Genomic DNA, 17,500 nt, shown 5'->3' with positions numbered 1-17,500 from the left:
TGACACTTTTTTTGATTTAAGCTGTGGTTGACACTTTTTTGATTTAAAAGTTTTAAGCCACTTTTCAAGGCTGCGTACGTGCAATCTTACGGTATTTTTGACTGCTCGACATGTGGGCATCATTTGTAAGAAGGTATGTACATGTTGGCGCTTAAAATACTGCATTACTACAACCAACGCCCTTCTTTGAGTACATATTGTAAACTTCATTAAAAACTCAACATGTGACATGTCAAAAGTGACGTAATATCTACCGCTTTTAAAGTGGTACCAAAAAATCAATTCTTCTTTTTCTTTGGATTTCAAAACTAAACCCAAGTTTCAAGCCTTGATTGGAAAAAGACTCCTGTTTATTTTTGGTGGAAGTTTCCTATTTAATGATCCACCATTACCAAATTTGAAATATTGAGAGAGCTGGGTCCAGGAGAAATAACGTAAAAGACTCACTAGTTTAAGAATGAAATGTGTGTGTGTTCGCGGCTGAATTAATATGCAGCAAGGGAATTTCGGGCTTTCAGACTTTTAAACTCGTGTTTTGCATATATAATAAGCTGCATTTACACGCTGAAATTTAAGCCAATAAGCCTTTGACGTCACTTTTCCCTGGATCCAACCCTATGAGGTCCAATCGGTAAGTTTTGAATGTGAGTAATGGCGAACAGTGAAATCCAAAACTTGCACTCAAACTAAACAGCTCAAAATTTTGCCATTCAGGACTAGTTAGACAAACACACTTTCAAACCCCGTTGAAGTCCTGATATTTTTTTCAGGCTTCTTTCCGCAATTGTTAAAATTGCCTTTATAATAGGCCATTTTACAGTTTTTTGCTCAGCGACCTAGCCTATGAATGGCTTCGAGGCTGCCGGTGACCTTGCATTGATACAGCCCCCACTGCTTTTATCATGTAAATTGTGTTGTTGTAATGCTAATTAGTCCATATTATCATCACAAAAGCACGGAGGTTTGTATCAAAACAGGGTCACCGGCAGCCTCGCTTCCATTCTTAGGCCAGGTAACTTAGCTACAACTGTAAAATGGTCTATTGCGAGGATCATAGCTTTACTTGATTTCATATCAGCAGTTCAATATATAATTTATTTCATACATCATTTCAAGTTGATTCATTCATCACGGGAACATTAAAACCCACAAATGAGCAGCTCTCAAAGTCCGTGGCTTCATAGCTCAGTTTTATAGAGCGTCGCTCCGGTATCGCAAGGTTACGGGTTCAAACCACGTTAAAGTTTTGAATTTTTCAGGCTTCTCTACGCAGTTGCTTAAAGTGCCTTTATAACTGCGAGGATCATTAGTTTACTTGATAACACTTTGAAAATCTTAAGAAAAGAGGAAGTGCTTTTTTTTTTTTATCATAGCACCATTGTAAAACTTGATATAATCCAAATGTTTATGATAATTCCACTGGATACTCAGAGTAGCTAAATAACCGCCAAACCGTGCCTTTCAGTAAGGAAACCATGCAAAGTTTTCGACACATGGAGGGGTACTCGTTCGACGCAGGACAGCAAGCGAAGCAAGTGAGTGGCGCGAATAGCACCGATCACAGATGGCAGAGAGGTAAAAGAAAAAGCTAGGTGGTACGTTCCCATAAAATTGAGTCAGCCGTATCGAAAAGTAAAAAGAATCGTATTTACAGGAAAAACCCGCATCTCGTTTATCTTCAAATTGATCGAGTTTGCTGAGGCATGTGTTTACTTAAACATCTTTAAAACAGGTTTCACTGCTATGCATGAATGGCAACTTGAATAAAGCTTCGTTAATTAACCGGCCTTGAGGTTGATTGTACGCGTTTTAAGATTAACTGTTTTTTCCCCCCTTTTTTTTTCTAGTACGGGCCCTTGGCTAAGAAAACGGAACGGATAATTCCAACGCTGTCGACGATAAATATTGTTATTCTTAATTGAACAAATATTGCGATATTATTACACGAGAACTTTCTTTTCAAAACTCGGCGGTGATTTTTTGAGGAAAGCAAACGGCAAGCTCGTAGAAAGTCATTTCTGAATTCATGTTATTCCCTTTTTCTACGGGAATCCAAACAAAAAAAATAGTGTTACAAAAAAATATTGCTCCTGTCACAGTTTGAATAGGATAGCTATAATTAAGAGCGAGAGGAGCCACTAATTTTTGAGTTTCTACACACCAATATACGTCTGCCATGACGTCATACCGTCAAACTGATACTTACCCAGTCAATTTTCTTGTAACGTAGATAATGGACACTGATATAATGGATCAGAGTCCGCGGGAAGATATTAGACTGTTTGTGGTTTTTCCTCTCGTTTTAACCACAACTGAAGATATGTTCAGAGATATTTGAGTGTGTTCTAGAAGCAATGATTAGAAATAAAGTGCATCGCTAATTATCTAAAGAGTTCAAAGTAAGAGTTGTAGGGACTGATATGGTATGGATGCACAACCCGGTTAGGGGGTATAAATGTTATCGCTCAATTAGACGATTATCTTAGAAAAAAAAAACATTGAATATATTACCTTGTCTCTGCGAGGCAACCTCGTGAAAAGATGCGAATAAATATATGAACAAATGCAGTATGTTCCAAAATGTGTGAACTTCCATTCTTCTAAGGCGTCTGTACAAAAAGTTGAAGCTTTAATTAACGAATAAACAGAAGAACACTGTTATGTTGCAATGCCCAAAAATTTTCTACGTTTGCTAAAGCTAAAGGCCATTGTTAAAGGTGAATATTGTAATCAATAAAACGGTTACTGGAACGTGACCTTGATAAAAAAGAAGTTAACAAAATCCAAACAAATTCGCAGAATAATTCGTTTAGTATTCACTAAGCTTTTCCTTCTCCTTTTCATATTATTTCTAACATTTCCAAAAATAAAATAATGATGTTTTATATTCTCTGTCTCCGTATGTATAATCTCCTTTAGGAAGCATAAAGTACATTTACCAATTATTAAACTGATAGTCTCCTCAACAATCATGTTATAGAAGAAGAGATAGCAATGTGTAGTTTTCTCTATTTGAAAGGAAACAATAACTTACCTTGAAATAGAACCTCCAACGCGGAATTAAATAAGTTCTCTTCTGCTTTCTGTTTTCTTCTTTATATGGGGTAAGGTTTACTAAGTTCATCAACTAATTTAATGAAATTCATTTCTGAGATTCCACAATAACATGAAAGCAATATTTAAAGAGATTTTACGTTAATGGTCGCTTTATTTTTAGTAATTACTTATGTCGTGAGAGTTTTTTTAGTACGAGAAATACTTGAAGTTTCCATATTAAATGTGATGCCTTTAAAAACCAGTAGAGTTTCACGCGGAAAACCCGAGATAAGTTAGGGACTTCAAGCAACAACGATGGCCCTACGGCAACGACAACCCCACAAATAAAGAATATAAGTACATATTCACTTAGTGATCTTGGTGTTTCAAGCAATCTTATTGGTTCGCTTTCTCGGATTAATTGAGCATTATTCACTCCCTGCGGAGTGAATAATGTGTGATCCAAACAAAACAAAATAGCCGGCGTAAACTCGCCAGCATTTCTGAATCGGAAATATTGAGAATACAAGATGATGCTGTTCTACAGAATACAAAAAGGGGCCACAAAATTTGGCCTGAAATGTTTCAAAGGTAAGAGAAGAGTTCATACTTTTGCCAACCAGTGTTTGAATGACTTTGGTTTTCCAAATAATGATTGCTGACAATTAAACAATCTTCACGCCAACAATTTGTTTCACTCGGAATTATTCTATTTTGTAGGGCTGGTTGCCCAGCAAAACGAATTTGTTACTGAAATAGAGAAATTAATAAAAGCATGTTTAAGAACGTTCCACATGGCTGCACAGAGACAAGACGGGTTATTTTACAAGAAACCAACGCTCACCTCATTTAGAGCCGCCATTTCATATGGATCCTTTACCAACTGCAATTTCAATTTCATTTCAAATGAACCTCTAAAACTTTGATCGAACGATGAAAATGCTTTAACAAGCAGACTTTCGATTTAGATTGCTGATTTAAACGATGTTAAATGACTACTTTGCTGTTTGTGACGAGGATTTTAACGAAGGTTATTGAGATTTGCCATGTTTGAAGCTTCTGTAAACACTTTAGCGCACGCTCTGTGTCGCTTGCACGTTTTCCACGCATGAATTGAAATCAAGTGAAGCTATGAAAATTTCAGGACTCGCGATACCAGTGCGACGCTCTAACCAACTGAGCTTTTCTTTACGCAGTTGCAAAAACTGCGTTTATAACTGCGAGGATCATACCTTCACTTGGTTTCATATCCGCAGTTCGTATATGATCCATTTCATATATCATTTCATCGTTGATTCATTCCTCACGGGAACATTAGAACCGACAAATGACCAGCTTCCAACGTCAATGGCTGCATTGCTCAGTTGGTTAGAGCGTCGCACCGGTATCGCGAGGTCCGGGTTCAAACCCCGTTGAAGTCCTGAAATTTTCAGGCTTCTTTACGCAATTGCAAAAATTGCGTTCATAACTGCGTGTATCATAGCTTCACTTGATTTCATATCCGCAGTTCGCATATGATCCATTTCATATATCATTTCATCGATGAATTGAAATGTCAATTAAGGCGTCTCGAACCAGTTTCGGCGTTTCCAGGTGACGATATTTTTAGAAGGATCGGCACCACAAAGCTTTATCATGTATTGGAACAGGAGCCCATCAAGGGGAGCCTCTATCTCCACTAATTCCTTGAGTCAACCCTTTCCCGAGTAGATTTATTTTAAGAACGGCTTTTCCCGCGAAAAGTATCATATTTTTGTCGAGTAAACCGCGAAAAGCGTGTGGGTAAAACAATGACTGTCATAGCTCTGTTTTTATTGGCTCTTCGAACTGAGGGCGTGTGAACTTCCCCTGGGAGGCGTTCTAATAATAGATCTACTGGGGAAAGGGTTGACTCCAAGGCCAAGTATGGGAGATAGAGGCTCCCCTTGATGGGCTCCTGATTGGCAATATTGTGGTACCAAATGGAACAAGATTTAATCATTATTGTGACGTAATATGTCACCGTGGCAACGGGCAAGCCCTGTAAAAATACCCTTTATTTTGTCTTTAGCTGCATATATCTCAAAAACGGACTCGGTGACCCTATTTTTTTTATTTCTGAAAGGTAATCAGAAGGGCATGATGAGACTTTCTGCAAAGTCTTAAAACATTTTGTTGAGTGGTTCAGAGCCACTTTAATTTTGTGATTTTTATTAAGGTAGCTCTGAAACATCTACACATAAGTCGTGGCCTTGTAATCACTTTTCAGCAATAAAAAAGGGGAGTCACCCAGTTTGAGATAAGAGCAACTAAATCCAAAATATTGGGTGTTTTTGCTGGGCTGACCCGTTGCCAAGGTAGCGCATTACATCACAATAATGATCACATCTTGTTTGGAAATAATCAGTGTTTCATGTGGTATTATAACATTGCTGTTACGTGATACAGTGTTGTAGCGTCATTCGATCTAAACAGAGAGTCTTCTAAGTGTTGAAACCCTTTCGAGCCTCCTAAATCGACTTTTGATGGTTTTCTTCGATTCTGCAAATGTTGTTGAGATCACCTCGTGAGTATATACTAAAACAGTTATTCTTTTTAATCTCGGTGAATAGTGGCACAACAACGTGAAATCACCAAATTTCAAATTTGACGACAATGTGAGCATATCACAATGAACCACTCATTTTCTATCTCTACTTTAAAACCCTTCACACCCATCCAGTTACGGGATAGTTCGCCCGTATTGTACAGGGGGCGAAAAAGACGGAATAATCGCGAAATCCTTTAGCCTGCGTCGCAGACAGAGTTAACTCCCAGTATAGTCAGCCTGCGCAACTGCTTCAGAAAGCTTGTTCAGAGTTTACAGGGATTTCTGTACGCCTTTCTGATTGGACAGATTCTCACGCGCTTTGTGATTCGACGTTCACTTACTTATCAAGTTACACAATCTTATTTGCATGACAGAAAAAGAGCTTTGCATTTCAACAGGCAAAAGGTCAAAAGGCAACGTTTAATTATTTTGTTTGTTGCAAATTTATGTCTTCGCGTTACAGAAAAGAACCATGAAAGGGTATTGCTTGAGAAGAGATGGAAACAATTCGACCCACTCGCTGAAATTGAGAACGTGAATTTGTCTTTGCGGTCGCAAACAAATAGAAGTCAAAGATTTGCCTTTGCACGTGCGGACCAAAAAAAAAACCGTGAACAAGTTGATTTGATTTTGAAATTTCCCATCGTTTAGCGACCAATCTATGAAGGCCCTGTGCGGACAAAATATCGAATGTACTTTCATCAATGTCATCAATGTTATGTTGCATACATGATTGTTATGTGCAATAAATCTATAAGCAAAGATGTCATCAGTATAGAAATGAAAGATGCCCAATACAACTAAAGGATGTTTGACAGAAGTGAAAGATGCTCGATATAACCAAAAGATGATCGATATAAAAGGTGTATCGTATTTGATAAAAAAATGAGGAAGCGGATATAATTTTACAAGATAGGAAGGGAAGTCATTACGTAACCATACCCCTCGAAAATTTTAGGGCTTTTCCGCAACTACAAAATGGCGTCGACAAGAGCTACGATTTGGTTTCCAATTCATGGAATTAAGTGTAATAATTACGAGAGCACAACAGCAACGAAACTCCAGAGTCACTCAGCTCGATTCTTCAGAGTTCTTTGTTCTGAGACTGGAAGAATACGAAAGAACTTTTCAGTGTTCCAACTTCAAGAAAAGAAGAATCGTATGGACAAGAAATTTGTTTAATCGGCTACTTACACCAACTACTAGGCATCTTGAACGAGCTACGATGTCACTTCGAAGGAATTGCAGAAAAAGCCGCGAGGGATATTGACTCGTTCGAGGAGTCGGCTACTCCAGCTATTAGGGAGCTTAAGCACGCGCGTTTTTGAGACGCGGACGGCAAACGGAATTGAGCAGGTTTCTCTTTTAAACTGTCTTAACACAACTACATTTACAATGCTAAGTATCTTTTCTCCATTAGAGATGATAAGTATAAAAATCTGGGAGATACCGCTCTCCTGGCATGCGAAATATTCTCTTCCGGTTACCGTCCGCGTCTCAAAAACGCGCGTGCTTAACAATAACGAGGAACGGGAACTGACGCGGACGGTTAGCACTTTCTCAAGAACAGTTGGAAACTTTACAAGGAGAGGCAGGGATTTGATGGGCCGATGTTGCCAGGATACTCGGCATTTCAGATAGAACCGTTCGTCGCAGTCGACTTGGGTTTGGTTGTATATTATTAGTATAGGTAATCACATGATTTCGAGTGCGACTACAAATTGCACTCGCCCGTCAAGAAAAATCATATGATTACTTATTAATAACACACACGAGAAAATTCGTGATGGTTAAGCAGAAGAAACGCATGCGTATTACGCAATCAGGAAACAATTGCGCCATAAACTGCGCAATCCAGGGCACGCGCTTGATTTGAAAACAAAAGATTTGATACGTTCTGACCAACCTTATCGTTTATTAGCCATTCACAATCCAGAATTTCGATGTGTAATTTGCACTGGTATTACACTTTTTTGCACTGTGTTACACTTGAACTGCACTGCTCTCAGCCAATCAGAATCGGGTAATTTTTTAATGTATATTATTATGGGTAAAACGAGAATTGTGTACTATAGATCTAGGCTTTCAGTCAATTTCACTTGCAATAATCTTAGTCTGTTGGTATTGTTTGCGCAGTAACGTCCGCTAAACCGTATGGCATAACCATGATTGTTAACCCGTTCTACTTTCATCACAAGTTCTGCAATTACTGCAGCGCCATGCTCTGCCAGGTAGTCTTCTTGCGTCTTCAACATCGATTCTGCAAGACAAAATGATAAAAGAAAATTTTAAAACAGCTCTAAAACTATGGGTGGTTCTTTCGAGCACGCACAATCCGCCTCGCCGATGCAAATGGCTACTGGAAGGACGATGCTGTCTTCAAATTTCTTACAAAGGATGACGTTCATAGCGCTATGGGAGAACGGAAACACTAAAAGAGATGTCATGAGGTGGTGCATGAGCCATCTTCACTAGTTAACAAAAATCCAGAAAATGCTGAACAAAAAAAGTTTGTCCACCAATGTGGAATATATCCTTATGCTTCAGAATCTGTGCATGCGTGAGAGGTATGTAGAAATTGCATTCGTGACAAAAGCGTATTAGAGGACACTTCGCATCGTTTACACTGCGAAGCTATCATCTCGTTGTCATGCCATCTTAGGCATACTTAATTCCTACTATAAGTTTCCAATCTCAAAGTATTCTTGTTTTCAGAATAAAAGTGAAGTTTCACTCACCATTTTTTTTGGAAATTCCAGCGTGACATCATCGCCAACCAGTACAAATGGCGCCCAGTGCTTTACAGCGCAATACTGCGTTGACTCTCGGAGGGATTTCATTGCTTGTTGAAGAGCTGCACTTGCGCTCTTTCCATCTACCAGATGCTCGTAGAAACTCCTCATAAACAGTAACGTTGCCTCGTCATCAATTGCCTAGAGTGACACCAAAACAGACCGAGCTCCAGCACACAGGAAAGCCCTCGCTATTCCCACCACACCCTCAGACCTCACTTCTCCACGGCCACTGTGACAACAGCTCAGCACAACTAGTCTTGCTCGAAGACGAACCGCTGCTACATCCGACATTTTCAATATAAAATCTTCTTCTTTGGCCGGGATTGGTGACTTCCGTTCCGTACTTGAGGCTAAGGCAATTTCTCCCGTTTCTTGGCATCCGTGTGCTGCAATGTGAACTAAAGCAACTGATTTCATTCTTTTCAGAACCTCAGCTTTCGTGGCATTTTTTCCAGTCAGTGGTGTTGTCTGCAAAAGTTCGCCAATCATCTCTACTTCTTCTTTTGCGCACGGAAGCTGTAAAATGGGCTTTCCTTTCTTGTCAGTAACTTCCCTCAACCACGGATCACCTACAAGCAGTGCTCCAGTCTTATTGTGAAAGTCTTGCGATGCACCAACGATCACATTAAAAGCGGTCAGCGAGGGAACGGTGCGGATCCTGATAGATTCACTCAATGCAGAATAAGGAGCTAAGCAAAATGGTCCATCGGGAACAACGATTAACTCATCACCCTGGAGCAAGTCTGCAATTGGCCCGAGTAAGACATCATACAAGGGTTGTAAAGGGTTCACGGAGGGGAAAGATGGTGGAACTCTTTTCTCACTGATATGTTCAGTTTTACATCTTCCGCAAGAAAGTTCACTGCGTAATTGATCCAAAGAACGATCCTCGCATTTGACAACGTTCCCTAGGCCAATCTGTTTCATCGTGGTTTCCATCAACATGTCGGCCTCTCCATTGGCGATTTTTCTTTCTCGAATGCTGATCATGCTGTCTTTTGTTAGCACCCAAAAGGTGATCTTGTCATCTTCAAGTGCCACAAAAACGGCTTGTGAAGGCAAAGCCTCTAATTCAGCTGAAAGAGTTCGCTTCGGAGTAAGTGCAGAAAATGACTTAGAGCCAATGCCGTATTGTTCCTTCAAAATATCCATCAAAGCCTGTGCTCGACCTTTCTCAGCAGCATACAAAGCTTCTTCAATCTCTCGATTCCTCAAAAGTGTGCTCCACAGGGCAGTGTATGCCCCGCGATGCGTATCCCGAAAATTTATTTTCCATGAATCTTTTGCCTTTAGACTATGCCTTGTTTCGTCGAGTTGTTTTATACTTAAACGATAAAAATTAAGTGCTTTACTCAAGGAACCCGACATTTCATGATCATGACCTAGACAATAACACGTGATTCCTTCCCCTAGACGGTAACCAATCTCCTTAAAAATACATAGAGAATGTTCATGGTACTCAGTGGCCTGCTTAATATTTTCCAAACTGCAATGGGCACTTCCCAGACTTGCATAGGCACATCCCTCACCAGCTCTATCACCTATTTCTTTAGCAATACTAAGATCTTGTTCGTAGTACTCAATGGCTTGTTTAAAATCACCTAATCCGTTATAGGCATTTCCCAGATTTCCATAGGCATTCCCCTCCCCAACCCTATCCCCTACTTCTTTAGCAATACTAAGATGTTTTTTTAAATACTTAATTGCTTGCTTAAAATTTCCCACACTGCAATGGGTACCTCCCAGATTTCCATAGCTTGATCCCTCGCTAGCTCTAACACCAACTTCTTTAGCAATACTAAGACCTTGCTCGTGGTATTCAATGGCTTGTTTAAAAATACCCAGATTGTGAAACGCATTTCCCAGATTTCCATAGGTTGATGCCTCTCCAGCTCTATCACCTACTTCTTTAGCAATGCTAAGACCTTGCTCGTAATATTCAATGGCTTGTTTAAAATTACCTAGACTGTCATAAGCATTTCCCAGATATACATAAGTTGATCCCTCCCCAGCCCTATCCCCTATTTCTTTGGCAATACTGAGATCGTTTTCGAAATACTCAATGGCTTGTTTAAAATTACCCAGACGGTAATAGGTCATTCCCAGATTTCCGTAAGTTATTCCCTCCCCAGCCCTATCCCCTACTTCTTTCGCAATACTAAGGTGTTTTTCATGGTAGTCAATGGCTTGTTTAAAATCACCCAGACTGCGATAGGCATTTCCCATATTTCCATAGACTGCTCCCTCTCCAGCCCTATCCCCTACTTCTTTAGTAATACTAAGATCTTTTTTGTGGTACTCAATGGCTTGTTTAAAATTACCTAATCTGCCATAGGCATTTCCCAGGTTTCCGTAGGTTGCTCCCTCCTCAGCCCTATTTCCTACTTCTTTAGCAATGCTAAGTTGTTGTTTGTGGTATTTAATGGCTTGTTCAAAACTGCCCAGGCTGAGATAGGCAATTCCCAGATTTCCGTAAGTTTTTCCCTCCCCAGCCCTATCCCCTACCTCTTTAGCAATACTAAGATGTTTTTCATGGTAGTCAATGGCTTGTTTAAAATCACCCAGACTGCGATAGGCCATTCCCATATTTCCATAGGCATTTCCCTCCCCAGCTATATCCCCTATTTCTTTCGCAATACTAAGATGTTTTTCGTGGTACTGAATGGCTTGTCTAAAATTGCCTAATCTGTAATAGGCATGTCCCATAATCCCATAGGCATTTCCCTCCCCAGCCCTTTCCCCTACTTCTTTCACAATACTAAGATAGTTTTTGCAATACTCAATTGCTTGTTTAAAATGACCTAAACCGGTATAGGCTTTTCCCAGATTTCCATTGGCATTTCCCTCCCCAGCCTTATCCTCTACTTCTTTAGCAAGAGTAAGATGTTTTTCGAAGTACTCAATGGCTCGTTTAAAATTGCCTAGACTGAAATAAGCATTTCCCAGATTGCAATAGACTGCTGCCTCCTCAGGCCTGGACCCCATTTGTGTGAAAATCTGTAATGCTTTTGTGTAATTTTCTATGGCCTGCTGGTAATTAGTTAAGTTGCAGTTAGCATCACCAAGATGAAAATAAGCCCTCCCTTCCAAATCCCTGTCTCCTACACTTATCGCAATAGCAAGTTGAAGCATCTGCAGCTCTACAGCTTCTAACTTTTTATCTACCATTCTTCAATTATAGCTTAATGACAATTAAGACTTGTTCGATGAGATAGCCAATGTCAAGGCAAGGAGGAAGCTGGAAGGAAAGAAAGGTAAAGACACTTCATGTTTAATCTACTTTTTCAAGTTATAAGAGGTTTTGGAATAACAAGTATTCTGTGTGAAATCGACGGTAAAGTTGTCGATTTCTGTCCATTGCATACTTCCCGCGTGAACGGTTCTTACTCCTCACTTAATTTACAAACCACTGTAAAATTTTTCATCCTTACCAATTTATTCTTTCTTATTCTACCTGTAAGTGTTTTAAGAATCAGATATCTTGCGGCCATTAGCCAAGCAAAATTTCAGTGGAGGGCGAAAGGTGCTTGGTTCAAACTGAAAGCGGCCGAATTAACGACGTTTCGATGGGTAATAATATCTCTTATTATATGGTTTAAGCAGGAGTCAAGCTCACATGCATCAATGATTTACTTCAGCACTGATGAAAAAGATATACTTATCTGTAGCGCGCCTGAAACTTTTGTTCAATTTTATTAAACAGTTGTAAATAAATTGAAAGCTTGCATGATAAGGATATTGTTTATTCGTCGTGAGTTCTAATCGCCGCCGTTCGCGAACTGTAGTCAAACAAACCGTGCAAGTCTCAATACTGTTGAAGTGCTAACCCTAACTAACACTTTAAAAAGTGTTTAAAATATAATTATAGGACTCTAAAATGACTCACCTCTTTGGGTGATTCCTGAGTCACGGCTCAGAAAGACACAGTATAGCAATTACAGAGTGCCAAAGAAACGAAATCTGCAATCTGATAAGAAAAAAAAAAAGGAAAAAAAGAAACATGGAAATACTCTTTTCCCATTTACTGATCAGTGCGTCATGACTTACTTCCTTTGCTTCAATGAACTAGAATCATCCACTTGGTTTCCTTTCCTTTTTCACAGCGTGTAAGTCAGTAGGAGTAACGTGGAAGATTTAGCACGAATTAAACTTTAAAAAATACTAAAACAAGCTGTAATGGTCCCCGTGACACTGAGCAAAACGTACACATCTTAATCTTTTAGTCCATTTCTACGATATAGTGACCCGACTTTTTTGATAAGCTCAGGACACAGAAGAGCACCTGATCTCCAGTAGCACTCTGATCATTCTTTCAAAGTAGCGATGTTCGGATGGATATTGGTTGTTCCTAAGCTGTTCTATAACACATGGAGTACTTCTCTGACCTTTTGCAAATAAAGATTGCTTAAGACAATCATTACAATAGATTACAGCAGGACGAGAAGACAGCAGTTTGGAAGAATCGTGTTTACTTGGGGAAAGCGTGGAAAGTGATTTGTTCAGTTGCAGTTTTCAATACAGCGGAAATTGTTCTATTCCTAGCTCTGTGACATCACGTGATTATGTAAATGTTGTTTTGACTCCTGCATTGTAACAAATAAACGGAAAATGAAATTACGCCCGGTAAATATAACAACTCTCTTTAAGAATACCCGGCGATTTAAATATGAGCCTTACTGTGGGTAAACACAACTTGAAGCCAGTATGTCTTTTTATTCTGCTTTTAGAGCTTTACGATGGGGGTAGTATCGCAGATAAAGCACTCGAAGCAGAGAACGAGACACGAAGCACCCAATAGATAGAAAACGAAACACCATAAGTCGAAAACGAAGCACCCACTACTAGAAACCGAAGCATCCGAAATTGAAAACAAAGTACCCTACTAAAGGCTATTATGATTAGTGTATCGCTTTGAGCATAGGCAAAAACCAAATTTGATATTGTTGATCAGAATAAAAATCAACTTTTTACTAAAGGATCGTTTTGTTCATTTCCCAGTTTTTTGTCATTGATTTCTCCCTCTTCTTGCCTGATCTCGGAGTTACATGCATAGGGAGTACAATAGAGAGCTTTAGATTCTAGTACGAGAACGACTACGAGTACGAGATTTTCTCACAGACCAACAGTGAGCGCGCGCAAACCAGCGTCATTTTGGCGGGAAAAACGTGATGCCGTCGTCATTTTAGTACGAGATTTTGCAAAAACGTCGTCGAATCAAAACAAGTCAACAACACGGTAGCAATTTTAGCATTTTTTGATGAGCAAAAAGGCTCGCTTGCCAGCAATAAGAATAACTGAGCAACCTATACTGCTAACAAAGAGTAAGATTAAGCGTACGGGTTATAAATTTCCTTAGTGTTTTCGCTATAAACGGGCAGTCAAAACTCGTACTCGTTCTCGTCCTCGTCGTAGAATCTAAAGCTCTCTAATGTTGTTTTCATGGTAGAGACGAGATCATCAAACAGATTGCATTGCATCCGGTTGCATTGCGCCGTACTGTTTGTTGTTTTGAAGGGAAATTATCAATAAATGAACTTGCCATTCAAAACTTATAACTGCAAATATTTACAACTTAAACGTCTTTTGCTATTGAAATTCTCACCTTAAGCAATATGTTACTACTGAAGTTCAAAACGTACACGTCAAGATATTAATGAACGTTTTACACTTTTTTCCTGAACAGGTAACCGGTCGTAACCCAAGCTCGATATATGAGTATCTGTACTGTACGATATTATGTAAGAGTAGAAATATAAGGACGGCATGTGGGAAACGGTTTGCTCAAAATTAAAAAATATATATTTACGATTTGAAATAAAAAATGGCGTACTTTGCTTCAGTCTTGTGTGTCTTTGTCTCTGGTATGGTTTCCGGGTCGATTAAGAGCGATTTAGGTTGTTGGTTCGTTTTGTTCCCTCTATATAATCTTTCCAAAGGATGGGCGCCGAGAAGAAGTCGCCGAACGGAATCACCGAAGGAAAAGGGCCATAAATTTGTTCGGTGGCATCGAAATTCACGGTATATCACGGACGATACCCGCGATTGGTCAATGGTCAAAATGGTCACTAATCACAACTGTGAAGTTTTCAGATCAAATTCCCATGGTATCCTTTAACAGGCGCCTGTGACTTTCTTTTCGGTTTTCTCTCAAAGATTCTTGGATCAATATGTCTCCAGGCTGGAAAGTAGGGTGACGAGCCGGTACGCAGGACACATTAAGGTGATAATAGAAGTTCTTTTCACCCACACTTTCTCGGATGTCATTAAAGTCACCTTTGAATGGATACTGGGGTTATCGTTCCTTGTGCGAGAGGCATAGGTTAAATGGTGCATTGCTTCCTTTGTTGAACGCTTTCTTGTACGTGATACACTTCTTTTGGTTTGGGGTGATGAACATCAGTTGAGAAGGGTTTCCATTCTGCCAAATCTTGGTCCTCTCCGGCCATGTCGAGTCGTCAATAGCAATGCTGTCATTTCTTGAAGAGGGACTTCTGTTCTGCTTCGTGGTCTTTTTGGTCTGGGTTTGTGTCTAGAACTGATGCTTTTTATACAGCACTCACGTGGAGGAAAGAAATTGCTCGTTCTTCCTGTTTAAAATCTTGCAATCACCATCGCTTCCGATTAACAGGATGTTTCGTAATACTGGTTGAGCTCTTTTCATCGATGCTGCCTGGTAATTGTAACATTCTGTATTTAAGCGCTTGTGAATAGCCACGGGATCCAGCATTGTCGGAGACTTCATTGTTTTCCTGTCCACCAGCAGCAGATACGGATAGGTGGTTGGTTGGTGTAGCATAAAAATTACTACAGTTGAAGAGTGTCAACGCCCAAGACTTCAAACCGCTGAGAGTACAAGGTCTGCCAATTGCCTGTCATCTCCAGAAACACATTACCAGTGCGGAACAGTCCGGAAACCTGATCAAATAATTTGCTTTCTCTGCTTCCTCTTTAGACATATTGGCAATGGTCCACAACTCATCCTTCACCTTATTTTCCCTTTGTGCACTTGGCAATTTGTTGGCTTGATTCCGACGAGGAAGCGATGAAAGGGAATCATCAAGCATCCCTTTTCCTCAAATACGGCGTCGTATAATTCAGAAGGATTTTTTCCAACTTTGACCATCTTCTTTACCATTTCCTTGGTACTCTTCTCAGTGCGAAGGAAGGGTTTCTGTGTTTCTTTGGAGTTTCCATGGGGCACAACGTAAATGCTACGTTCCTCGCCTTTAACAGAGTACTCCACCATGATTATTTACTTCACAGGTTGTCCAGTCCAGTCACAAAATCTCCCCAGCCGTCTGCGGAAATCATCACTTAAATTTCAAGTGCACCCAGTACTTCTTTTCCAAACCATAGACTCCCTCTTCCACGACGGTAGTAGGTTGCTCAACATCAATAAAAGCCTCATCTTCGTCTGCAACATACAAAGTACCAACGCTTTTGAATATTGTGTCTGAAAGGTCTCAAGTTGTCACTTAAGCAGTCATCGGGATCGTCCAAGAAACTAGTGTTTATTATGAAAGAAGCACTTCTTTGGCATCTTCTTGGCTTAGCGCTACAAATCTCTCCAACAGGAAGGCATTTCAGGGCTTCAGCTATCGCCTTCGGACCTAGACGCTTTTCGTACTTTCGTCCAAGTTTGTAGAACAGAGTACGTGGTTCGTCATTCAGGTCCTCGAGCTCTACCTGGCTGCGAACGTAAAATCAGAAATTCATATAATTAAAATATATTAGTGTTAATAAAGCGGCTGAATTAAGCGGAGCGATATTCATTACCGTAAACTGCCGGTTATATATGCTCTCCTGCTTGTAACCACCGCCGGTTATCAGCCCATCTACCTGTAAACAAAATATTATTTCCGATTATACCCCCCCCCCCCCTTCCCCCCTTCCCCCCTCCCCCGATATAAGCCCTCTCTTATTTAAAATAAAATGATATCAATTTGTGATTGTGTTTTAATGGGAAACGTATTTTAGTCAACACAGCTGTAACACATTTCAAAACTTTTTTTTTACTCTGCTTATTAGCCACCCCCCATGATAAGCCCCTCCGTTTATAAGCAGATCCAAAACCCGGTACATGGTTGTATACGCCTAGGGCTTATAAACGGCAGTTAATGGTACTATATTAGCAATACATTATTCCCTTAATGCTTATCTTTGAATGCCATCATTGAACAAAACTTTACAACATCTAAAAACAAGTAAGAAATGGCTACTACAAAAGGGGTGCATTGCATAAAATGCTTATCTTTCACATATTTTGTTTACTTTGCGAAATGGCTCTAAATTCAAAACGGTTTCTTCGAGAAAGGGTTTTCAAGCCACCAACATCACCATCCTTTAAAAACCTAGATGGTTTGTGTATAGGGCAGTTAAAGAGAATTATTGGGCCCATGTTATTCATACTTTTTCTTCCACGCCTTACTAGCCTGATACTCGTGTTTATATCAAAACAGCCATTTAATGAAAGGGTCTCAAAAGGAATGAGCAATTAGTACAATAAATCATTATTGACATCAATGAAAGTCTGGGAATTAGACCTCTTTCCAATGATCACCTCTTAAAACTGCGCATGACCTTGTCCATCTCTTTGCCCTCAAATGTGCAGTACAAATTCAAGCATTGGGATTAACTTAATATAAAAGAATTAAGTTAATTTACCTCATTTTTTCACGTTCCCTCTTGCCCCTCTTAAACTAGCATATTAGCCCTTGAAGCTTCGCTTCTCGGGCAAATATTTGTTTTAAGAACATCAAATTTCCGCGGGGCAACTATCAGCCGATAGTTCCTCGACAGAAACACTCTATTGTTTAAATAGACCTACATTTGTATCTACCGGAATTACACCCGCCTAGCTTGAAGCTTTTGTCATCAGTCTTATTTTATTATTCAAAAAATAATAAGCACAGTTCCCTGTTCTCTTAAAGACGGCACTTTCTAGCACAACTTTTCATTTCAGCAAAAAACGACAGTCAGAGTTGGTGCGCCATTCAAAAACCACGCATAGGAAAGTATGAGACAATTAACTGGGCATTTAACCCCTTGGGCAGGGGGTACTCCCTAAAATGGCCTACAAGTGGAAGCACCGCCCTAAAGG

The 17,500-nt window shown here is 39.8% G+C and overlaps 2 protein-coding genes and 1 long non-coding RNA gene across 4 annotated transcripts in view; all 3 read right to left on the bottom strand.

Moving 5' to 3' along the window:
• LOC138058331 (uncharacterized) overlaps positions 1 to 3,244 on the bottom strand; it is a 20,057-nt gene extending 16,813 nt beyond the window's left edge. Inside the window, exons 1-2 of one of the 2 annotated variants that reach the window (XM_068904280.1) lie at positions 3,035 to 3,244; positions 2,512 to 2,627 (exon numbers count right to left, since the gene is read on the bottom strand). In XM_068904280.1, the coding sequence (XP_068760381.1) occupies positions 2,512 to 2,596 (85 nt within the window). In that variant the 5' untranslated portion in view covers positions 2,597 to 2,627; positions 3,035 to 3,244. The remainder of the gene's footprint in view (positions 1 to 2,511; positions 2,628 to 3,034) is intronic. The other variant, XM_068904279.1, reaches the window with a different exon arrangement.
• A 4,263-nt stretch (positions 3,245 to 7,507) lies between these two features.
• On the bottom strand, positions 7,508 to 11,385 carry LOC138055716 (tetratricopeptide repeat protein 28-like). The gene is made up of 2 exons (XM_068901597.1): positions 8,344 to 11,385; positions 7,508 to 7,865 (listed from the first exon to the last, which is right to left on the bottom strand). The coding sequence occupies exon 1, from the start codon at positions 11,383 to 11,385 to the stop codon at positions 8,539 to 8,541; it is 2,847 nt and encodes a 948-aa protein (XP_068757698.1). The 3' UTR covers positions 7,508 to 7,865; positions 8,344 to 8,538.
• A 117-nt stretch (positions 11,386 to 11,502) lies between these two features.
• On the bottom strand, positions 11,503 to 13,440 carry LOC138058333 (uncharacterized). The gene is made up of 3 exons (XR_011133865.1): positions 12,448 to 13,440; positions 12,287 to 12,367; positions 11,503 to 11,638 (listed from the first exon to the last, which is right to left on the bottom strand). It is a non-coding gene; the product is annotated as an uncharacterized lncRNA (long non-coding RNA).
• Between the last annotated feature and the right edge of the window lie 4,060 nt (positions 13,441 to 17,500).

This window comes from Montipora capricornis, chromosome 7 (assembly GCF_036669925.1).
Source record: "Montipora capricornis isolate CH-2021 chromosome 7, ASM3666992v2, whole genome shotgun sequence".
In the NCBI taxonomy this organism is placed as follows: domain Eukaryota; kingdom Metazoa; phylum Cnidaria; class Anthozoa; order Scleractinia; family Acroporidae; genus Montipora; species Montipora capricornis.
This window is presented reverse-complemented; position numbering and strand designations above follow the sequence as displayed.